Source organism: Chelmon rostratus, chromosome 21 (genome assembly GCF_017976325.1).
Source record: "Chelmon rostratus isolate fCheRos1 chromosome 21, fCheRos1.pri, whole genome shotgun sequence".
Taxonomy (NCBI): Eukaryota; Metazoa; Chordata; class Actinopteri; order Chaetodontiformes; family Chaetodontidae; genus Chelmon; species Chelmon rostratus.
In genome coordinates, this window is record NC_055678.1 from 1,373,500 (window position 1) to 1,397,769 (window position 24,270).

Genomic DNA, 24,270 nt, shown 5'->3' on the forward strand with positions numbered 1-24,270 from the left:
ATTAAAATGATCACGTTTGTTTCATTTGGATGCTCACAGGATGGATTTTCTATCATCGTTAATTTAATCAATCACTTTTCGAAGTGAAGGCTTTTTCAGCCACAGAAAAGTTAAATGCTTCTGATAAATGGCAGGTTTTCTTCTTCTTTCTGTCTCCTTTGTCATATTTGCTGTTACTGAACGTCGCAGCAGAATCAGTGATGGTGTCTGCTGAGGGGAGACTGATGGAGGAACAACACAAACAGAGATAACCTCTGCCCCTCACTTTCACAACCAGTCAAACCCCTGAGTACAGTAACAGTGCAGGAATCCGTGCCCCCCCTGAGGCTCCGGTGGTCTTACAACAAGCAGCTCCTCCACCCGCTGCCCAGGCTGAGATATGAAGCGCTGGGAGGTTACTGTGGGCTGATGGAGGACAAAGCTCTGCCTGCTCAGCACATTAGTCTTGCAGCTGTGGGTGGGTGACACCAGAGGACATGGAGGACAGACTCACTGTGAGGAAGCTTTGAACTGACTGAGGCACTATAAAAGATTAAGGTCACACTGCAGGCTTTGTTTTAACAGAACCGCCACATGATGTGCAGCTCTGCTCTGAGACAACAGTTTAAACTGAGCAGCTAAATCTCACCAGGTTTACAGTCAGATAATCACTGCTGACCGACTGTACAAAGTACTCTATTTGAGGTACTTCTACTTTACTTGAATAGTTTCTTTTCATGCCACTTTTTACAGAAGATCCTGACTTCACTACATTTATCTTTATTTCTAGGTTAAGATAAGATAAGATATACTTTTATTGTCCCCGCGGGGAAATTTTTCCTGGAGGTAAAAGAGAGAACCAAACAAGAAAGTACAGCAGCAACATACTTCACAGAAGAAAATATATATATATGTATTTAAACAAAAGTATATTACAAATATATAAATACACACACATGTATATATACCTATATACACACATGTATATACATACACACCTATATACAAGAGAAATATAAACAGAGAGATATAAAGGTTCCAGCTTCGCAAAAATGTGAAGATTTGCTGCTTTTCCTTTGAATGAGCTGAGTAATTTTAATGTGTTTGTAATAATGACGTTTGAATTTTTACAAACGATTGATCGATTAATGGAGAAAATAATCAGCAGATTGATCCAGTCTGATATAAAATACAGTCAAATGAAGCTCAACCAGCTCCAACAGTAAAATCCTGCTTTGACATGAACGACTGAGTCTTAATAATCTGATGAGCTCAGATCAACAGTCACACCTGTCCTCAGCTGCAGACTGAAGGGCGCAATATGAAGCCTGCAGCGCCCTCGTGTGGCAGAAGCTGGTCTTCATTGTTTTCACTGTAAACCAGCAGCACAGACGCCGTTTATCTCCGATTTAAACACACACTTTAATTTGAAACAGCTGTGTGAACCTCTGCATAGTGGGGCACGCGAGGAGCCACGTGACGCTGCCTTCAGGTGCCGTCAGGAAAATGTAACTCTGAACTGCAGGTCTCTCAATTAACAGCTCTAATAATGAGACATTTGTCTCGTTGATGTGTTTCACCCAAAGTTAGAAAACTATAATGAACCTGAGACAAACTTTCTCTATATCTTCTTGCTCCGGTGAGATGCAAATAGCAAATGGTGTTAATATTTTAAATCTGTCGATCGCAACACATTTTACTGATTTAACGGTTTTAATTAGTTTAGTTACTTTACTGGACTAGTTGTTTGCAAACACATGTTCACAGGTAGTGGATTAATAGCGTGCAAACCTTCACATCACACACGCTCATCCGCATCTGCATCAAACAAACAGGAGTTTACGGAGGGCACTTGAAGGCATCACACACACACTTTCCTGGAAAGCAGTTTAAGTTATTCTGAGGAAGAAAATCAAGGTGAAATGTAATATCTCAGCAGTAACTGTGTGCTGTGTCACTTCTCTGCTATTCGGTTGTGAAATCTGTTTCCAGGAAGTAGACGGAGAACAAAATGATCCGTGATGGATAAAAACAACAACATCTGCAGCTGATCCTCACGGGTCAACACTGAAACTCTGGAAAAGTCCAAAGACTCGAGTTTAAAAGCTCACACGTGATAATAAAACACGAGAAAAGCACTAATTTCCACACTCTGGCGGCTGGGAAGCGAATTAAAGCCGCACAAACAGTGTGTTGAAGGGGGGAGATGTGAGCGCGTCCTGGGAGGAGTTTAGTCACAGCCTCCACCTCAGCCCAGCACCACCCGGCTGCAGACGGAGCAGAGCCGGACCGGCTGATGAATGGAGGCCTGAGAGCGCACCGCCCGGTCCTGATGTGATCCAGAGAGCAGCCGCTGCGGGGACTCCGAGTCTGGAGGAGCTGAGATGAAGAGCGGAGCCTGAAGCTTTTCCCACCCAGCAAACGACAGGTACGAGGGGGCTGAGGAGCCGTGGGCTGTGTGCATGAGAAGCACTGCCAGGTGAGCCATGGGCAGGTGAAAACAAGCAGCGTGTGCATGTAAACCGGAGCAGAGTAAAGGAAGAAAGTTTCATCAGGTTCATCAGGATGTTGCATCCGGTTTATAGTTCAGATAAAGTTTTAATAACAGTCTTCTCTCTGTTAATAGAACTACAGACATGATGGGAACAAGCAAAGTTTTCATTCAGGACAACTTGAACTGTCTGTTTTTCATGTTGAGCAGTTTTCACAGCAGTTTGCTTTTCTGGGTTTTTATATTTCATGTTTTGTGATCAGCGTTGGATGATTGGGACATCAGGAACTCACCACAACTCAGATTTCTTTAATTCCTCTGTTAATCCAATATTTCAGACAATTTCCATCTGTGGTCATTTGAGGAGATTTTATTTATCTGTGACATTTAGTGTGATGTTGTAGAAGATGATGAGTCCATTAACACAAACGAAGAATCATCAAAGTTTCTTTTCAAGCAGAAAGTCCTTAAATTCTCCCGTTCCAGCTGCTCTGATGTGATGATTTGCTTCTTTTCTTTCTCTCGAACGACGGTGGCCTGAAAAGGACAAAACAAGCAAAGACTATTAAGAACATTATCAGCTAATGAGCTGTCTCATCGTTAGCTGCTCACACCAGATGTTTTTCTTTGTCTTGTTTGGTTGTAAGTCAGTAATTTGAGGGTTTTTGGGACCTTTTGTTTGGATAAAAACTCTTTAATCATCTCAGCTCTGGCTAAAGGAACCTGAAACATTTCTCAGCCCTCCTCATCGTCAAACCTTCACTGCCTCTGTTGTGTCACAGGGCCCTTAATGAAAGAGCTTAATTTAACTGTTCAACCTGCAGCCAGGTAACATCCTACCTCTGCGTGCAGAGCGAGGGCAGGAGCCGGGGGTCAGGAGGAGCACCCGGGCCCCCCGGCAGGTTAATGATGAACAACGTGCTGCAGTGACCACAGCTTTAATTTGTTCTGTGAAGATCAATCAGTAGATTATCAGAAACAGAACAGTGTCTCTGAGCCTATTGATCTGTTCTCATGTGGTCTGACTGTAGCTAATTATTAATTTAACTGTCGATGAAGCTCTGGATCACCGACGTCTTCAAACGTCTCGTTCACGTCAACCGACAGCCTGAAACTCAGACGTTGAGGTTAAAATGACGTGAAACAAAACCGTCACATCTGAGAAGCTGGAACAGAAACTTTATTGATGCCTCAGTTAATCAGCTGTTATAGGACTGTTTTAGTTCTGTATGTGAACCACATGCTGTGGTTCTACTGGCCTGGTCCGAGTCCTGCAGGTCTTTGATGAGGCCGCTTGTTGTTTGCAGTGCAGACCTCCATCATGTCCCTGTGGATGATCCTTCCTGTCAGCCTGCCCGTCTTCACCATCACTGGAATCTGGGTTGTGTAAGTGAAACGAACTTTCTTGTGTTTCTTCTGAACATTTGTAGACAAACTGTGGTGTACAAAGTGCTGCAGGTGTCTGTGTGTCCGCCTGGTATCCCTGCAGCGAGCAGGATGACCTCCGCCGGCTGCACAGAGTTCCTGAACGTTCTCCCTTTTTTGGAGGGAGAGAGTGTTTATTCTGCCGTTGTTGTTCGGAGAAGAGTCATCCTTGAGATTCCTCTCTGGTCTGTTTGTCCCTGATTCTGCGTCTTTGTACCCCCGGCGGTCACATCTGCAGCCCAGCGGCAGCCGCTAACGGCTCGAGGAAGCAGAGCCGCTGACTGCGTTCAGCATCCGACGGGTGGTGGAGAGACGGCATCTGTCAGAGTGATCCAACAAAAAGAATCAGGGCAGATAGATTTGAAAAACACTCAAATATGTAGCTAAAGATGGCAGATATTAACTTAGCTTAGCATAAAGACTTGAAACAGGGGGAAACAGCTAGCCTCGCTCTGTGTGAAGGTAACATAATCCGCCTTCCAGCACCTCTAACGCTCACTAATTAACACGTTATCTTGATTGTATAATCCTATGATAAGTTAGTGCTAAGATAGCATAGCAACCTCTGGTTTCAGCTTCTTACATCAATTTTTCATCTAACTAACGTCGGGATTTCAGAGCTCAGTGATGTTTAATTGGCTGTGTTTTAGGTCTGATAGGAAATGGTAAAACCTGAGATGGAGCGCGAGTTCATTCAAAAGCAGCAGTTTGTGGTTTTGTGCAGGGTTATTCCTCCTCCAGTCTCTGCAACTTCACAGCGAGGACAAGACGGGGCTAGGCTAGCTGTTGCCCTCTGTTTCCAGTCTTTATGCTAAGCTAAGCTAACCAGTGGTCGCTTCATATTTATGTTGAACTCTGGACTAAAAGATGGGATAATTTGGCTGCAGATCTTAACCATTAAACTAATCTGTGTCGTGGAATTCCCCCCAGCTCTTTTTGTGCAATACTTTAATGAAAAATAAGCCTTTGCTGTGGGACCCTCCTCCTCCTCCTCACGTTTGTCCTGTGAAGCTGCCCTGAGTTCAGGTAGAAAGGTCAGGACGGCAGCGATGTGATCATAAAGACAGACGCTCCATTGTGTCGGCTGATATCAGCACTCAGGTGGACGTAAAGAGCGACCCGGCGGCTCATTATTACATTTCATTTATTATTTCAGTTATTTCTCAGGGGATTCACTGAACGTTTGCTTTGCAGTGATTGTTGTTAATGTGAGGCCGAGGCGATATCCACTGAGCTGAACGCCTCAATACAGCCTCACTAATCTGTCACCTAAACTTTCTCCACGTTGACTTCTGGACCGTGTGACTGCTTCTTTGTCTCCGTCTTCTTCTTCTTCCTTTCTCTCCTCGGTGTGAGACGGGTGACACAGTCTCCTTTTGTGAGAAGCCCTTCACACCTTCGCGAAGTGGGCGCAAGAATGTTTCACGCCGGCTCTCCGAAGCTTTCCTGTCAGAAGCTTCAGCCTGTGATCCCGCCGAGCCGTTGTTCCTCAGGCACGTCGACGCCTGTCCGCCTCTGACGATCTGCCCGACCCAGAAACAGAGGGTCCAGGTTTAACGTTTTAACCAAAGCCAAGTAAATGATTGAACTCGAGCGCTACAGAAGCTAAAACGCTGTGATCCCCTCTGCCACCGTTCATTACAGATCAATTCTTCTGACCGGAGTGTCCCCCCGTTATCAGAGATCAGTCGAGGCTCCTAAACCCTCACGTCTGATTTTCATTTCTCTTGATGTGTTTAAGTCTCAGATAAGATGAAGAGCAATAAAAGAGTCTGCAAACATGCTAGCAGTGCTAACATCAGCATGCTAACAGTGACAATGCTACCATGCTGTTGTTTAGCAGGAATAATGTTTACCAATGCCACCATCTTAGCTAACGCGTTAGCATGCTAGCATTTGCTAGCTAGCAGTAAACACAGCTGAAGTCAATGGGGATGACATGTTTTGTTCAGCCAAAAACCAAAATGTTGGACAAACTGAAATTAGATGTAAAATCGAGTTTTTACGATTCATCCTGAAGGAAATATTTGTCCTTTCTGTCCCTGTTTGTCCAAACGTGGCCAGACCTGAATGTTGGTCCAAACAGGGACAGAGAAAACTGAATGTTGGTCCAAATAGGGACAGGATCCTGAATGTTTGGAGACAGTTTCATGGAAATCCGTCTGATAGTTGTTGAGATATTTCCGTCTGGTGCATCGACTGACCATCAACTTTGAGCCTCTTCTGGATGTAATTCATGGTGTATTTGTGTGCGTGTAATGGATCATCCCAGACCTGCAGACCTGCAGACCGGCTGTGTGTTTTTGGAGGCGGTTACTGTGTCTCCTCTAACGTCAGAGTGCTGGTTAAAACACAGCCGGCAGCTCGACGAAGATGAGCGTCGTCGGCCTGTGAAAGCACCACCGTGAGACACGTCAATGCCTCGACTGTCATTAAACATACTGTATGTGACGGTGCGTTCAAGTGCTCCGTTTTGTTTGTTTTGTGTCAAACAGTAACAAACAGTAATAATATATCAGAGTCCTGATAATCCAAACAGTGTCTTATCTTGTGCCTTTCTGTTCACGTTCAGTTCTTTGACCACAGACTCTTCTATTCTTTGACTTTACAGATATGCGATGGCCCTGTACAACCAGCATGTCTGCCCCGTGCACAACTGGTACGACACACACACACACACACACTGATGCTGTGATGTCATCACTTTAGAGCGATTTTACATACAAAAGAGCTAATTTTGCCCAAACAGCTCCCAACCAGGACATGTATACTACAGGACAGGCGGCCTGCAAACGCTGCAGCATAAAACAGTGATTTACGTCATTGTGTTCCCAAAGCGTGTTTCCCTCGTCAACAGTAAAACAGGAAGCCAGTGTTTTATACTGATTTAGGCTGGAGAAAAGCTCATTTTATGGGTCTGAAAGACTCTAGTTTAGTGTGGACGGAGCGCAAAACAGAGAGAAAACACATGCTTTCTCTGAAGAAGGTGCTCAAAACTTACTCACTGATTAAGAACAATTACTCACAGATGCCCACTGTGGAAACTGAAAACTGTGGAAACTGAAAACTGTGGAAACTGAAAACTGTGGAAACTGAAAACTGTGGAAGCTGAAACACCACTCTCTCAGCTGGAGTGTAGCATCGGTTCAGAAAAAGCTTGTTCACAGCGGGCTTGTTTTGCACCAGGAATCTTTTCTCAGCCTTTGACGAGCCCACTCCCCACTTCCTGTCAGTCTTAATTCAAACATTGCGAGGGTGGAGAAGCAGGAGGAGTGGAGCGATGGAGATGAGGAGTGGACATCAGGAAAATAAAGTGCTGCAAGTGTTGACACAGTGTGTAAAGGAAGAGATTTAGGAGTTCAGCAAAGGAAAGAATGCAAACAGATTGAGACGAAGGAGGAGAAATCCAGACTGGTTTCAGGGCTGCAGCTGGATTTATCTCTGACATCACGTGACCTCTGTGGTATGTGGAACCTCAACATGGATTAAAATCACCTGCTCAGCGCCTTCTCACCTGGTGCAGGACCCTGTACTCGTTCATTAAGTCTAGATGTTTTCATGCATTTCTAGAAAAGACACGATAGTTCGTTTTACTGCGATGAAGACAGTTTAGAGAATTTGCATTAAAGGTAAACGTGTCTCAAACTCAGAGCAAATGAAGACACACTGCTCTCACACACGTTAAAAAACAGTTACAAAGATAAATGATTGTCTTGTGACGTTCGTTTCGTTTCCACATCGATGAGAAAATCTTCATCGAGTTCATACGAGGTGAAAACCCCCGAAACATCTCACAGTTTTAATCAGTGAAGCATTTAACTGTTATTTAAGAGACATTTCACCCAAAACATTTTGGGTTAATTTTCTACTGTTGTTTGCCTCGAGCATGATGATGATGATGATGATGATGATGATGATGATGATGCAATGAATGTGCGGGCAGATGCTCAACCATTAACAGAGCTGTAACGCGTTTGCTTACTTTAGATTTATTATGCACCACGATGAAGCTCTCAGGGGCCGAAAGTCCAGATCTGACCTGAAATGTTTTTTCTTCGTGACCTTTGAACCACTTTGAGATGAGTCTCAGCGAGTCCAGCTGGGCCCAGACCGACTGTTTGAACGTTCAGTGTTTTTATCTGCACGCTGAGGCAAGTGAACGCATCTCCGTGTGTGTGTTCACAGGCTTTATAATGCGTCCTGTGAGGAGAAGCTTCCTTTGCAGAGGGGTCCTGTTCTGTGCTGCACTCTGGACAACATCCCACTCATCAGGTCAGTCAGTGCCCCCCCCCCCTTCAGGTATGTTAGTCATTCAGTCAGAGTGCTGCTGCGTGTTTACCTGTGACTCTCCTGTTATGAAACGATCCTGCATGTGATCTTCACTGAACTAAACAAAGGCACGCTGAGTCGCTGCCGTCGGAGCGCTCTCTGGAGACCGTGGTGGTAAATCAGCGACTAAACTGACTGAGGATCCTCTTTCTGCTCTCACAGCAATAACAAATCTCATTGGAGCCGTACAGAACACACACTGTACGCATGTTGTGACCGAGCCTTGCTGTGGTCCGTGGTTTCCTCCACTCATTTCTAGACGCTCTGGAAGCTCTGGCTTTGTTTGGGTTCAACAGTAAATGATCTCTTTATTCCAGCTCCTGTTAAAAAAGAAATCAGTGAAACAGCACAAAGAAAATCACAAACTGTTTTGGTAGAATAATAGTAATAAAAAGTAGGAAACAAACTGCTGCGACTAAAGAGATTTAAAAAATGGCGCAGAAACCAACAATATTTCTTTATATTTTTAAATTTTCTTTCGTGTGAACTGCATCAATGCGTATGAATATCGTGCAAAATGCTTCACCCACAATGCAGCGTGTGAGATGCTGTAACAGGAATAAAACTCCTGAACACCTGACATTCAGTGCTTGTGCATCGTCAGATATTCTTTTGCTCTATGACGATGGGTGAAGAGGGTTAGAGTGTTGCAGCCTGAGAGAGAGCAGAAACACTCTTCTTCTTTGGTTTTATAACGTTTTTAATTAGTCTCTGTTATTGTGTCTGAATGGAACGTTAAACAGACAGATGACAGATGAAGTCATGCTACATGTCCCCGGTCTGAAAAGGTCATTTAATGCGTTTGATCGTCAGCACTTGAAGACAAACATGTCAGACAGGAAACAGCAGTTTGTCCAGTGGAGGTGAATCAGGTGATTTAAAGTCTGCAGCAGCTGCGGTGCACTTTGTTGTCAGATGAGTCCACACTTGCCCGACTGGGGCTCGCAGTGGAAGGCGGGGGTCGCCCTCTTCACCTCCACAGGAAGAAGAGCTCGTGTTGTGTGTAGCTTTGAAAAGCCGCCACACTGAGCGGTGAAATGTAAACACATGATGTGACAGCCAGCGTGATGAGCGAGGGGTTAACGCGGCTGTGGACGCCTTCAGCTCAAACACAGCAACGTTCTGCTGTCGCATTTTAGTTTCGTGGCATTGTTCTTGTGATGGACAGATGAAGATGTGAGCGTCAGTCTGTCCTCGACCTCCCAGTCACTCCGTTATTTTCCATTTTAAATCAATCACGATCGTTCGTCCGCTGAACCGTTTTCCAGGGAAGTGCTGGCATGCTTTCGATGCCACAGAGTAAGTAAGAACACATTTCGCTGCTTTTTCATGACTATTCTGAAGGAATTCCTGCCTGAGAGAGCAGCACAGTGGAAGAGGGCCAGCAGGGGGGACGTGGGGGGGGGGGTCATGGATCGGATTTGAACTCTGCAGGAACTTGACTGAACTTGCACTTTAGCCCACTGAGCCTGAGGCCAGCCACACTAACTACCCTCCTGTCCTCTCTGCCTTCTTTGCAGTAAATGTGGAACTCTCCCACCTGAAAGCTGCTTCTTCAGCCTCATCTGCAGCACCGGCTCCTTCATGGGTGAGTATCAGTGTGAGTCCAGAGAGCGTAGCTGTTTTCACCTTCACACACATTTACCGACGTGCAGCTCTCGGCTGAACGAGGCTTTCGGGCTTGTTTTCTCAGCTGTCGCGGCTCCGGCCGAGGCTCTGTTCCCCAGAATGCACTGCCAGGTCCCGCCTCAACCCCCTCTGAAAGGAAACTCTTCTCCACGCCATGAATGGTGCATTTTTATACTTCAAGAGCGTTCACCCTCTGACCATGAGGGCAAATACTCCACGACTTAAAAAAGCCACAAACCATTTATTTTGGGCGTTTGACTCCCGGTTCATTGCCCAGCGTGCAGCGAGCTGCAAATTGATTTTTTTTTTTTCTCTATTTGCTTCGTGAACCTGAGAATGTAAACTGCAGGACAAGCTTTGGTCCTCTGGAATGTATTAACTCAAAGGTTGATGTTCAAGTTCAACATTGTGCAGAGCTGCTGGCGAGTGGCGCCCACGACCCTGATTTGAAAATCAGAAAGTTCAGCTAAGGCTGAAAATCAGTATATCGTTTAAACACGTGGATGATGGGGTGCAGTTTCTGAAGGTTTCTCCTGGGTGACGTTCATGGTGTCGGCTCTAAGAAGCATACTGGCAGCTTAAATCAACTCCAAATGCACGACTCTGCCTCCACACTGAGCGTCCAATGGGATCCAGTTTTACTGTGGAGAGGAATAGGGGAAAATTAATTTGTTGCTGGACTGTCTGATGCACCTGGTACCTCAAGCTTAGCAGGAAATATAACGGATGGCAGGAAAACCAGGTTAGATGATGAATATTGTGGTTATTTGCACTCTGATGTAGTCGAAATCTGTGACTTTATAAGACCAAATTTGAGCCTTTGCACTGGTGAAGCTGGAGCGATCACTGGATAACACCGACACAGAGGTGGTGTTTGTAACTTCTCCCTCAGATCTCTTTGTTTGATGCAGCAGGAACCGGGCTGGGTGGATGAATGTAGAGTGAAGTGCTGCTGCAGGCTTATCTCAGCACGACACGCTGCTGTCTGCAAACCTCCGTCAGTGCAGCTGAACGCTGCACAGCACTGCATGCACTGAGGCAACATCACAACTCAGTTTGTTTGTCGTCAGCATTTTCCTCCAGAGGAGTGAGCACGTCTGTCGGAGATGAGATAAAATTATGGATGATTTTAACAATATAGTTTGTGACTATGGTCACATGATCCAATCAATCAATCCACTCAAATGTGTGTTATGCTTCAATAAATGGTTGAACCTTGAGGCCTCATGTATGTGACCTCTCACCAGGCACACCTGCTCGTTAAAGTTTCTCTTTGGGGACCTTTAACCCGTCGCAGCTCAGCTTTCTTCTGTGTCTGCGGTATATCTAACATCACTGAGTGTCCCGCTGCTCCTCGTGTCTTCACACGACCAAGACTCAAAGATTAATGTGCAGAATAGGCGGGAATGCTGCATCAGTTGGCAGCTCATACGTTACTGTTTGAAGGTAGTTTGTGTTGTTCTTCAGACTGGTGCTGTTCGGCCTCGCGGTCCGGCAGCCTGGCAACATGTTCACACGTTTGAATGTCGTACGGCAACGTAATCGAGCTGTGTGCTGTAGACAGGCGGTGACGTCATCAACTCCTGGAGAGCGGCTGGTGACCCACCAGGTCAAAGGTCAGGTCAGACAGTGAAGGACTAAGTCACATGAAAGTAGGGCTGTGACTAACAATTATTCATCATTAGCATCTTTCATAAAAGTCAGAAATTAGTACAAAAAGAGTCACATTTTCAGAGCCTAACGTCCTGAGTTTGCTTATTTTGTCCATCCAGCAAAACATATTCAGTTTACGGTCATATGTGACAGTGAACACAGCAAATCATCACATTTCAGAGGAGTGTTCAGCATTTTTAGCCATGCTAGCATCATGAATGCTAACTCTGGTGATCACCTGACTTTTCATCCAGCGCAATCTATCAACAGGTCAGAATTTAGCTTCGTCCAACACTCTGGCTTTTGACTAAACATCTGCAAATCTGACGACAGTCAGCTGTACTTTGTGTTTACTGCAACAACATGCTAACATGCTAGCATGCTAAACAAAGGTGGTGAACACTGCAAGCATTATAACTGGTAAAGATCAGCATGCTAGCATTGTCATTGTCAGCCGGTTAGCATGTAGCTCAAAGCACCACTGTGTCTAACTGCAGCCTTGTTTGCTAGCATTTGCTAATTTTGAGCTAATTAGCAAATGTTACCATGCTAACTAAGATGGCACATAGATAACATGGATGGAGCATGGTTAAGCATTTCATTTGCTAAACATTAGCATTTAGCATTCATCATTGTGAGCATGTTGCCATGCTAGCATGAGCATTTAGCTCAAAGCACCACTGTGCTCTCAGACCTGCTAGAATGTAGACTCTTAAAAAATGTCTGAAACCGTGAATTGAAGATGAAAACAGTGACTTTTCTGTCGGTGGACGAACCATGAATCGACGGATGGTGTCAGCTCTGAGTGGAAGCGACTGCGCCGCCGTGTGCGAGCTCAACACTCTGGAAGTTTCCTCAACATCAAAAGCTTTTCCCTTTTTATTGTGCTCTCATAAACAATAGTCGGTTTATGTTGGAGGCGGTTTGTTTAACTCGAGGTGTGGTGAGATCAGAAAGCCGATCCCTCGCTGCGCCGCAGCCGGTGAAACACTCAGATAACCCAGAAGCCAACACGGGGAGTCTTATCTCTGCACACAGTCGCCCATCGAAAACTGACCGCCGCGGTCACTGCTGGACGGGCCGCATGAAGGCGAGAGCAGCTGCTGTCTGCGGTCTGCGGCGTGATGAGCACCAGATGTGATGAGCAGCGTGAAACTGCTTTGATGAAGCGGGTCCTAAACGTACAGGAGGAACCTGCTCACACAGATCTGCAGCGTCATCGCTTTTTGTTTCAGAGGCGGCGCTGAGATCTCGCTGCAGCAGTTTCACTTTAACGGGAGAGCAAAGGGCGCCAGTAATTTCTCATTTTTATTAGTTTGCACATGAACAATCCGGTGGCGACGGCCATGATGCCAAACTGGAGACTTCATGGCCGTCCAAAAACCAGTGGGTGACATCAGGTAAATGTCAGCGTCTCAAAAAGGAGAAACACAAGGAGGTTTAGAAAAGTAATGAGAGTAGAAACGACGTCATCGTACCAACGGCCAATGAGCGGTGGACGTTTGTGAAGTGTTTCTTCTCTTTAGAACAACTAGAGCCAAACATTAAAGGTGTGACCCACAGTTTGTGTTTGTGTTGCTGGTTCAGTGGTTTCATCTGTGTGATGAAACGTGTCGTCCTTTCTCTCGCCGTCCTTCAGTGATGCTGATTGGTCTGCTGCGTTACGCTCACGTCATCGAGAAGCACCAGAACTGCATCCTCAACACGGCCGGGCTCTCCACCGCCTGGATCTGTGCTGCCGGCCTCATCATGGTGGGAAACTTCCAGGTAATCACCCTCGTTGACCCGACGATCGCTGTGAAGCAGATGATGTTGGTTTAGAGGCAGATTATCAGCTGACACACATATCGATCTTTGCTCTCAGGTCACTTTATCTGAGTGAAAACAACAACAACACACTGTTTACTCTCTGGGCTAATAGTAATCTATTACTGACTATTGATGTTGGTGCCTGTTCATAGATACTCAGCTATGAAGGTCTGTTACGTAGAGGTCCGGGGCCCCACAGTGGCCCCAGGGTCACCAGTAGAAAACAATGTGGTGGATTGATGTGGTCTTCAGGTGTTTTCCCTTTTTTTAGCCTCACTTGTAGTTCTGATCAATCGACCTGTTGATCCATCACCTTCATCCAGACCGAAATATCTCAAAATTTTCATACAGGCAATGAGTCTCATGACATTTGGTGATAACCTCTTATCTAGCGCCACCATCAGGTCGAAATTTAAATTTAAATTTAAATTACTTTTTGTGACCAGTAATCATGGATGTATTGTAAGAACTGGAAGATGTCACACATATAAGAGCTTCTTTTTGAGACTCTGGGAATGTTGATTTATATTTATGTATCTATAGAACCTTCATGTATTAAAAATTCTTAGCACAAGTAGTAATAATGATCCATGTGAGCAGACGTGTCTTTTATAATGGTGTCCTATGGGGAAAAGCTTTTTGGGCCACCGTTGCAGTACCACAATGGACCACTGGGGTAAACTGGCAGCAAGGCTGAGTTGCGGCGTCGAATCAGATTTAATACAACCTGCAAAATACATGCAAAGCCAATGACAGCAGCCGCACATGTACTTTCTATATACTGTGAATTAGGACATGTTAGCGTGCTAATATGCTAAACTAAAATGTTGAACATGGTAAACTGCTATACATCAGTATGTTAGCATGCTGACTTTAGCATTTAGCTCTGCCTAAATGCAGCCACACAAAGCTACTAGCATGGCTGCGCTGTCTTTGTCATTATTTCAGTGTATAATAGGATAAGATAAGACTTTATGAATCTCACAATGGAGACATTTACTGTTACAGAAGCTCTTTAGAACAAAAGGGGGTGGGGGGGGGCAGTGTTGGAAGGTGCAAATAAGAACAGTGTAATCATGCAAATGGGCAACAATAACAATAATTAAAGAAATTAAATAAATAGAAAAAAGTGTTTTGCTTCGCAATAATATATAAAATAGCGATGACAAAGAGTATAAAAATACTTCTACTGCAAGAGGAAGGAGCCAATGTTAATTAGCCACCAGTTAGACTATTTAGCACTGAGGTCACAGCTCATGATGGTGCTGTGCTGGACGTCGTTATACCGAGAGGAGTTTCTAATATTCTGCCCCTCGCTTGTGTGTAAATCCAACTTATAATTGATTATACACATTTCAGACAGTCACTAAACACTGAACATCGTGACCTCAGTGAAGGTGGAGTTTATGGCAGAGCTGATTTATGAATTGCAATAGATTGTGCAGGTGTGCCTAATAAATTGGCCACTGACTGTAGATGTGGTTGATAAAGTGACACTGATTCCAGGTATTAGCAGATGCAGAGGTAGTCTGACAGCTTTTTTTGGAATCTGTTAGTTTGTTCATTTCACTTTTTGAGGAATCAGGAATTCAAAATGTCCCAAAAGTGTCAGAATAAAACTTTTAATGGTCCGTTTAAAGTTGAAGCAGACGATACAAAAGCTCAAAAAGTTAATTATGGGTTGATTTCATAAGACAATCAAATGCGTGAACAGATAAAGCTCCCTGCAGTGCTGCATTTTCTAAAACACAGTTACATCATTTCTTACATAATTTCTCACCAGTGTTCATTCACAGGCAGAGATTGTGATCTCACTGCTGGTGATTTTCTGCCGCCTCCTGCTTTTGTGGATCACAATTACTTTGAAATAGAGGTGAATGTTTGATCCTGTCTGTAGAGTAGCCAGGTGTGATCCAATTACAGCCAGCGGGGGGTGGGGGGCTTTTGGAAAGAAGAAATGTTAAAATCTGTTAGAACACCAATCCAGCTTCTTCTTTTCTGCCTTTCATAATTAATGTGAGGATCTAATATTACTTTATTCTCTATTTAATGTTTTTTTTCTGACACACAGACTTCATCCACTGTTCAGGCCTCGCTGCTTAGATAAGACTTTACATGATTTGTGGGTCAGTGTCATGGCAACTGAAAGCAGAGGGTCTCTGTGGCCTCTTGGTAACATAAAGAGGTAACGTTAGAGAAGCAGTTCACACCATCCTGCTTCCCTCGAACAAACATCTGAGCTAAAGGCAGAGATCTGCTGCCGGGCATCATCTGTACTGATGTTAGTTCACACCTGTCACACCTGCTGCTACATGACTCAAAACATGGCACCAAAACACGGCTTTCCTCACGTCATCACTCCTTCATTTGATAGGAAGAGACGATTTGTTTTTTCTGTGGCCACAGACAGAAATACAGGTAAACCTTTTCTCACAGATCATTGGCTGTCAAGTGTCTGTCAGACATGAAACTGACTGAACACGTACCTGCTGTCCAGAGGATGAACTCAAAACTCTGAGAAGATAAACTCATCATGATGAAGTACTTTTGTTGTGTTTTCAGGGCCTTCAGGGCAGGTTTCGATCCTCACAGAACAGAAGATTTAGATCTGAGACCAAGAAACAGCAGAACCAGATTCATGCAAAATACACCAAGAACGACATTCATGCACCCAGAACTTGATCTAATGTGGGATGGATGAACAGATGGATGAACAGATGGATGAACAGATGGATGAGACAGATGCTGTAAACGCTCTAAAATGACAAAAATCATCAGTGTATTGCTGTTGAGCGTCACTTCAGTCGTTGTTGGGACGCTGGTTCATTTGGAGTGATGGACTGGGCTGAGTGGACCGTCGTGGAGGCTGAATCTGATCTGCCGCCGCTGGTTGTATAACACTCACACACACTGTGTCAGCCCCTCTGATGTGCTGCCCCCCTGCAGATCGCCTCTCAGCACTTTGTAGACCGTCCAAGCAAATCAAATCTCTTTTGATGTTGTGTTTGTTCAGTCTGGAAATCGTCTCGCAGCCTCTCTGTGGTAGCGTGTTCTTGAAAACAAGTGGTTTTGGCTGCGTGTTGCCTGTCAGTGCTGTGCACTCGGCACGTCGTGGAAAGGCGGCGCTCTCGTCTTGTTTTGTGGCGGCGCTCGCTGTGAGGGTCGCCTTTTGTGCTCATTTCTAACTAGACTGCTTTGAATTAACTGCTGAGACAAAAACAGGCAGGTTTACAGCAGAGAAGAGCTACAGCATGTGTAGTATGTGCATGTGTGTGTTTCCCCTGGAAGCACAAGAACGTACTGTAGGCATGGGCACACACCTGCACAGGTACGCACCTGCACAGGCCTCAGGTGGTGCCTGTGTTAAATCTAGTGCTAAACATGTGTTAACTGTGGGGTTTCTGCCAGGAATGTCGTTCAGCATTTGAATTTTACACTGACATTTATGTGTTCAGGCATGTGCAGTGGTGGAAAGAACAGAAGTACATTTACTCACGTACTGTAATGAGTACTGAAGTACTTCACTGAGAAGGAAACACTCTACTGTTTTACTCCAGTGTCTTTATTTGACAGCTGCAGGTTGAGGTTTTAGATAGAAAACATATGATGAGCATAAAAAGTATCACTATCTTTACTTAAACCTGCAAATCTAATAACTTTTTTTGGCCACATGGGGGCAGCAGAAACACGTTTTGAACACCACGGACATATTATCACCTTTTAAAGGTGTAATATGTAACATTAGTGCGTTAAAATATCTCAAAACGACTGGACCTGTGTTATATATTTTATTGAGATGTGTACTTGCAGTATCCCACATGGAGAACGTGACCAAATGTAACATAAATAAAACTTTAATGCATGAACTCGTCTGTAAACATTTCTGCCTGAGTCGCATCAGATAGACTCTCATCAGCAATGGTGGTTGTTTAACAATGAAGACAACAACTCCCATGATCCCACGCTACGCCTGCATCGTCAGACTCCGTCTTTTGCTCTCATTGTTTTGATTGGGCGACTCAGAGTGGCAGAAATGACACACTGTGTGTTTCAGGTGATATGATGAACTTGTTAGCTTGTGACGGAGCAACATTAGCATTAATTTTGAGTTTGTGCGCGCCTGATGAATCAGAGTCCAATAGTCTCTCTTTCTCTCTTTTAGCTCTGTTTTTGGTCTCCACCAGCTCCTGAGTGTCACATCTGGCTCTTTAGCTGCTAAATGCTGCACTTTGTTCACCAGCTGCTCTCTAACTGTGCTGTCTGCTGGTTGGTGCTCAGCAGCTCGTGTTCAGGTGGTCTTTGCAGCTTTTCCTCTGAAGTGAACTTCGAGAACATCACATCCATCAGCTCTGTTTTGAGGTGGATGTGCTCATACTGAGGCTGTGTGTTGTCAGTGTGTAGCTGGAGGCCCTCTGCAGTGTGTGAAGCTCAGGTTCTCCTGCTCCGTCTGTGAACGTCGGGGCCCCTCTAACTGCATTACGGGGCAAACTCGGGGTCCGTCATCCAATCCACCCGCCGGCGGTTAAGGGTGGTCCTCCTCTTCTTTCTGATTGGCTGCAGGGCCCTCCTCCCTGCCCCTGCTCAGTCTTACATAATGAACCTCAGTGTTTGCCTCGGAGTAAACATGGCAGGAGTCTTTGAGGGATAAATAGCCCCGCACACGCCAAGGCCGCTGTTTACATCTCGGAGATGAAGTGTTGATGTTGAGTTTCAGGAATCATGAATGAGAAGCTGCAGACATGAGACATACCAACCAGTACCAGTCCATGCCCAGTACGTTCTGGGATCATCTAGAAGTGATTTGACCACATTTTTAACAGCTTTTACGTAAGTTACTACTCTAACTCGTACGTACCGCACTGTAGAATAACTTCTTTTATCATCGTCAGTGTGTCAGCTTATTTTGTTGCTCGCTGTGAAACCACTCGCATGTTTCTTGCACTTCTTCTACTGAACCAACATTCTCTCTTAGAGAAAAGATGCAGATAAGCCGTGACAGAGGGGCTTCAACCCGAGTTTGCCAAAGGTCTCAAACCACTAAATCAGAGCTCACATGGCTGCACGTTTCCATCAAATGTAAATGTTCTAGATGTGATGTGTATCAGTTTATACACATATTTACACACCTGTCAAACTTAGTGTTTTTTGGAAATTTTGGGATCTGCAGAAGAATTTAAAATGAAGTCAAACTGTGGGTTACATGAATGACTGTTGCCCTGGGTTTCGCCTCTCAGGCTACTTTCAGGCTACTGCCTGACTCTCTGATAGGCAGGAGACGTACCTGCAGCCACTCTTTAGGGCTGAAAAACACAAAAACTCCTCTGCATGTTTTTTAGGTAAAAGAAACCCATTAAATCTGTATTTGATTGATCAATCAAACATTAAATATTCGATGAGCCAGTAGGAGAAAACACTCTTTATAATGAAGATGCACAACAGTAATTATCTCAAGTATGACGTCTCTCTCAACTTATATCAAGTGTGATTTTAAAGATTATGATTAATAATGCAGCAATTTATACAGCATCTCTATTTATTTATCAGACTAACATTAATTTGTATGAGTATTTGTATAAGTATGATATGACAAATGTTACATGTCAGAAAAAGCATTTGTCATCCACGCACTGCAAATTTGAAGAAGAAGAACTTCTGAACCAGCCGACACACATAAATCAAGCAGAATCTGCATTTACTTGCTCTTTATGTCTCTTCTCTGTTATTAAACAGCTTAAACAGCTGTGATGTGCCCCCACAATGCACCTCTGTCATCCATGTTCAGGATGTGTCATCATCTTACCAGCTGGTGTGTGTGTGTGTGTGTGTGTGTGTGATCTCGTTGCCTTTGTAAATTGGCATCATTACGGCTTTTCTCCCCCTCTCGTCTTGTACGTTCCTGCTGCAGATCGTCCTGTCCTGTGACCTTGCCTGTCAGATTATATTGTCACAGTGATTATCCAGAGTGCCAGTGAGTGTTGGGTCACACAGACCCGTCATGTGTTTGTGTGTCATCTGTGTTTTTATCAGCTTTTTTTTTTTCAGAAGAAACAATGCTCAGCCCTGTTGACATTTAGACTGAAGGTTGAGGCCTAACTTTTTCTTTCTGAGGGATAAGAAGATGGTTAATCAGTACATTAGTAACACAAAGCAACAGCTCATCTGGACCAGATCAATATTCAGATACAGCACAGATGAGACAGTTATTTGAGTAAAGAAGACAAAAATGTCCATCAGAATCTGTGGCTCAGTCTGCAGCCACCTTTGTGACACACAGTGTTTTGAGCTAAATGCTAACATCAGCATGCTAACATGCTCACAATGACAATGTTAACAAGCTGATGTTTAGCAGATATAGTATTTACCACGTTTGACCTGATGGTGGCGCTGCATGCAAAGTCAGAGGGTCACCAAGGCTGTGACAGTAATCCTGATGGGATCATGAATGTCTGAACCAAATCTCAAGCCAATACATCAAATATTTGATGAGACGTTTTACTCAAAACCACATTCAACAGCTTGCCCGGTGTTTCCTTAGATTTCCTTAGGAAAGATTAGCTGTCATTTCCATGCATGTGTGTGTGTGCACAGTCTAGGAAGCACTTCTATGGCAAAGGTCAAGGTAAACCTATTTTTTATCCCAGACAGGGAAATTCAGGTGGAAAACGAACACAGAACAGTCATTTACGTGGTCTTTGAACCATGAATATTGATCCAGTCCAGAGAAGATATTTCTCAGGATCAGTGAAACGTAATTTCTGCTTCCTTTCCAACTTTAATAATTCGTAACCAGACTCAAACTATGCATTTTCCCCGAGGATAAAGACTACCCAGAGATCTGAAGTGTTTAGTGTGTGTTTGTTTTTTCCCAGGTGGATTTTGCCAAAGTCCTCCACTACGTTGGAGCTGGCGTGGCGTTCCCCTCCAGCATGCTGTTCGTGTGTCTGCAGTCGGCTCTGACCTACAGGCTGGCCAAGACCCAGGACGAGTACCGAGTGGGCCACCTGCGTGTGGGGATGGCCCTGCTGGCGTTGATCGCCCTGGTGCTCAGTATCCTGCCAACATGACGGCAATTCTGTGTTAACGTAGCATCAGTTTGCAGTGTGTGCAGCGGCGTCTTTGCTGGCTGTCCACACTCTGACTCTGATCCTCCTGCAGGTTCACAGGTTGTGTGTAAACTGTGTTATATGTCCCCCTGCTGGAGAAGAGACAGTATGACATCCGTTTGAGTGAGTCCTGCATTGAAAAATGCTCCTTTAGTAAAAGTATGTAAGCATAATTAGGAGGATGTACTTCAAGTACATTCATGTATTAAAGTAAAAGTATTCAGTGCAGTAAAATGTCCCCAAAGCGCCACATTATTACAAACACATTCAGATCATTCAGATCACTCAGAGGAAAAGCAGCAAATCAACATCTGAGAAGCTCAAACATCAAATGATTTTACAGCAAAAAATATTTATTAACAACTAATTTTCTGTTAATTAATCAACTGATGGTTTCAGCTGTACTCGTCTTCACTGTGAGGTCATTTAATTTATAACAAAACATGATATTTTATAAACTCTTCTTGTTTTATATGCAGAAATCTTAATTCGTAAAGTAGCTAAAGCTGATAAAGAAATGTAGTAAACGGAGTAAATGCAGAAAGTTGCATGAAAAGACTCAAAGTACAAGTACCTCAGATTACCTAGTACCTATCGTATTTGGGTAGCAGTACTTAGTTACATTCCCCCAGTGAAAGTACTCTCACCACACAAACATGAAAGACAAATAAACGGACGTCTTCAGAAACACCCAGAAAGACGTCTGGACTCCGGCTTTGTGTTTTGTGTCTCGGTGCGTTCACTGACCTCCCCTCCCTCCTGCTGTGCAGCCATTGTTCTCCTTAACCTCTGATCCCCAGGTGGAGTCTTCTTCTGCCAGGAGAGCTTCGCCCTGCAGCACGCCTCCGCCATCTTTGAGTGGATCTACTGCATGCTCATCATGCTCTTCTACGGGACTTTCGCCTTCGAGTTCGGGGGCATGTCGGGGGACACCCTGATGGTCCTGTCCAGAGGAGGGGCGGTGCAGAGCTTCCCCACCTCTGAGCACAAGACAGAGGTGGGCGGCGGCTCCAGCCACCACCAGACAGAGAGCTTCTCGATGCTGTAGCCGCGCCGCAGCGTGCTTCTGCACCCCTGGAGGTCAAAGGGCAACGCGTGGGCCCACCTGGAAGCTGCATCCTGCACACCCTCACGCTCACTGCGGCTGCTGCACTCAGCTGTGACCAAAGACCGAGCAGAGACTTCATTCCTGCTTTGCACAGTGTCGCACAACAATGTAAGTGCCTGTTCTGAACACGAAGGCCAGCACGGAGTCACACGTGCACACACACATGCACAGACCTCGCCGTTTGCTTTAATCCTCCTCACGAAACAATCGCTCTCTGAGTTCTTGGCTGGAGGTGCCTTTTATCAGCCGGGAGGTCGTCGCTCCTCGCTGAGCAGAGGGCGGTTTGTTTCAGCGTTTAGACGCTTGGACGCCGAGCTCTGTATTGTTTCATACTCAGTACTCAGTTTTCTTACATAATCAGCTCTCGCTCTTTACCTCACGTGTAAGGTGAAGGTTTCTACAGGTTTCGACAATAGATGGAAAGTTACTGCGTGCTGAGAATGATCTGTTTTTATTAATGTGGTTTAATTGTTGTACTTCGTTAAAACATTTGGCTCAAAATGATGTCTGTCCTCCTGTTGGACGGTTTTTAATGTAAGCTCATCTTATATTTCCAGTTGTAATATCCACTCTAACAAGTCGCCGCCTCCTGTCGTCCAGATAAGCTCTGCTGTATATTTTGTTGTATCTCACTTCAGCTCTTTGCCAAAAACTCATTGCTCTTCGCAACAATGACAGTTTTAATGGGACCAAGCGGTTTATTGAGGAGGGATGCCGTCATGCTGTATTTCTTTATACACAGATACGTTTCATTACGAATGCAGAGAACAAAGGAATTAAAGCAAATGGGGGAAAAAGATTAATTCCTCTTTTTTTATGTGGTTTTCTTCCTATTCGCAGACTTAAAGAAGAAATCACGCCTCTTGTCAAAATGTTTTATTGCTCATATTTACATATTTTTCCAGGACTGAAGACAGACGATGTGCACAGAAAGAGATCTCTGAGGTTACAGCTTTACAGGTTTTTACATCTTATTGTTGCAGGTCCTGATAAAATTTACTGTTTTCGTGTCTAATGATGAAAAACTTAAACAGCACTTTCATCTCAAACAACAACTTTAAAAGAAAATATTATAACAAGTTCAGAAAACAGGTTTGTGCTTTGATTTCCTACTAAAACTCTAGAACTGTAAACCCGTCAGTCTCTACTGAATGCATTAATGTTAAGATCTTTAAAGCCTTCGGAAGCTGCAGACACTCCGCCTGCAGCCAGCTGTCTATCGTACAGAAATAAATGTTCATTCAGGATTTTCTGATTCCCAGTTATGAGTCATTTGAAATGTCTTCATTTTCATATCTCATGTTTGCTTTGCAAGTATCTGCAGATCTTGATAAAATTCATGTTTTAGTACCGAATGACATGAAACTTCAGTTTTATCTCAAACATGAACACTGGAAGAAAACGTATTGATGTCTCACTGAAAACAAAACGAGCTCCAATGTTTGTCTTGAATGTAACGTTTTAACGATCTCTGAAGGCTTTGAATCATCCCGTGTGGCGCCGAACTGCCTGCAGACTGTTTACTAGCCGCCACACATCTACCAGGTTAGCTTACATTTCCTCTAATTCCCACTGAAGGTTTGGTTTGTTTCTCCGCCGTCTGAGATCGGCTTTGTTTTGTCTTTTTGTGTAGATCAAGTGTCTGCAGGTCATTTATTATAATACCAAACAATGTAAAACTCAATGTCATATAAAACCTGGACGATGACTTGGAGAGAAGAGAATCGTATATTTAGAAGAATACAAGTAAAAGACGTCTAAAAACTACAGTTACCTGCAGCTTTAAAGAGCTTTAAAGATATCAGACTGTCCAGCTAAAACCTGCCGACACACTGCTGACAGCCAGCCATCTATCACTCTGACTCCCAAACTCAGTGTGTGATCACGTCTCGGCGTTGCTTTAATAATACGTACAGTAACGTTTTTATCCTGAAGATTCAGGGGACAGGTTTGATTTCATGCTGAAAACTGAAACAAGACGATTAAAAAGAGACTTTCAGGCTTCACTGAGACTTTTAAAGGCTGTAGATCATCTACAGTAAAACTCCGCCACCATCGACAGTATTAAAGGATAACTTTAGTTTTTTACAACCTGGACCTTATTTGTAGCATTAAATACGACCATTTACTCCCCCAGACAACTTTGGTGGCATTTGGAGTCCTTTTGAAGAAATTAGCCCCAGAGGAGCGGCGCGTATATCCGTATAATGCGAGTACTCGGGGCATCCATGCGCAGCCTCTATATAACGCATAATCTGCAGAAACTCGTTCATATTCCAATATTTAGTTATGATATGCTGGTGCTATTCCCCTCTGAGCCCGTGGTGGCATGTTATCAACATCCGGCGTCTCTAGACAACTACCTCTAACGTGGATGATGTCATTACCGAACGCCGGCCGCTGCGAGCAGCCAGCCACAACACGGCTGACTCTGCGGCGGTCGGCTACGAATACGCAATAACGAACCACAGCTGTGCCAAACTACAGCTAAACTGGCCGGGTGAGTAAATGGTTGTATTTAATGCTACAAATAAGGTCCAGGTTGTAAAAAACGAAAGTTATCCTTTAAACTTTTAAAAATACTGACAACAGTGACAGAAACACATCAAAGTGAATGAATCTGTAAACGTTGCTGCTCTCCCTTAAAATTTGGTCATTCTCTTATTTGTGGACAGAAAAGCCGAACAGTCTCAACCAGTTTCAGAGTGAAACAAGCTGCATGTGACTGAACCTACGGGACAGAA

At 44.3% G+C, this 24,270-nt stretch overlaps 1 protein-coding gene across 2 annotated transcripts; it reads left to right on the plus strand.

Annotated features, from left to right (window-relative positions):
* The first annotated feature begins 2,072 nt into the window (after positions 1 to 2,072).
* Positions 2,073 to 22,767, plus strand: LOC121624918 (transmembrane protein 150A-like). Of its 2 annotated transcripts, none has more exons than XM_041962893.1 (8): positions 2,073 to 2,407; positions 3,778 to 3,856; positions 6,507 to 6,554; positions 8,081 to 8,167; positions 9,745 to 9,812; positions 13,146 to 13,273; positions 20,185 to 20,362; positions 21,219 to 22,767. In XM_041962893.1, the coding sequence occupies exons 2-8, from the start codon at positions 3,792 to 3,794 to the stop codon at positions 21,464 to 21,466; spliced, it is 822 nt and encodes a 273-aa protein (XP_041818827.1). In that variant the 5' UTR covers positions 2,073 to 2,407; positions 3,778 to 3,791; the 3' UTR covers positions 21,467 to 22,767. The 2 variants fall into 2 exon arrangements, with proteins under 2 accessions (XP_041818827.1, XP_041818828.1); XM_041962894.1 differs by having other exon boundaries at positions 3,783 to 3,856.
* The last annotated feature ends 1,503 nt before the right edge of the window (positions 22,768 to 24,270 follow it).

Excerpts from the sequence above, each read along its gene's own strand:
- LOC121624918 (XM_041962893.1), top strand. The coding sequence starts at position 3,792 with ATGTCCCTGTGGATGATCCTTCCTGTCAGCCTGCCCGTCTTCACCATC. Across the intron at positions 9,813-13,145 it reads CAGCACCGGCTCCTTCATGG|TGATGCTGATTGGTCTGCTG; the intron begins GTGAGTATCAGT and ends GCCGTCCTTCAG. Across the intron at positions 13,274-20,184 it reads TCATGGTGGGAAACTTCCAG|GTGGATTTTGCCAAAGTCCT; the intron begins GTAATCACCCTC and ends GTTTTTTCCCAG.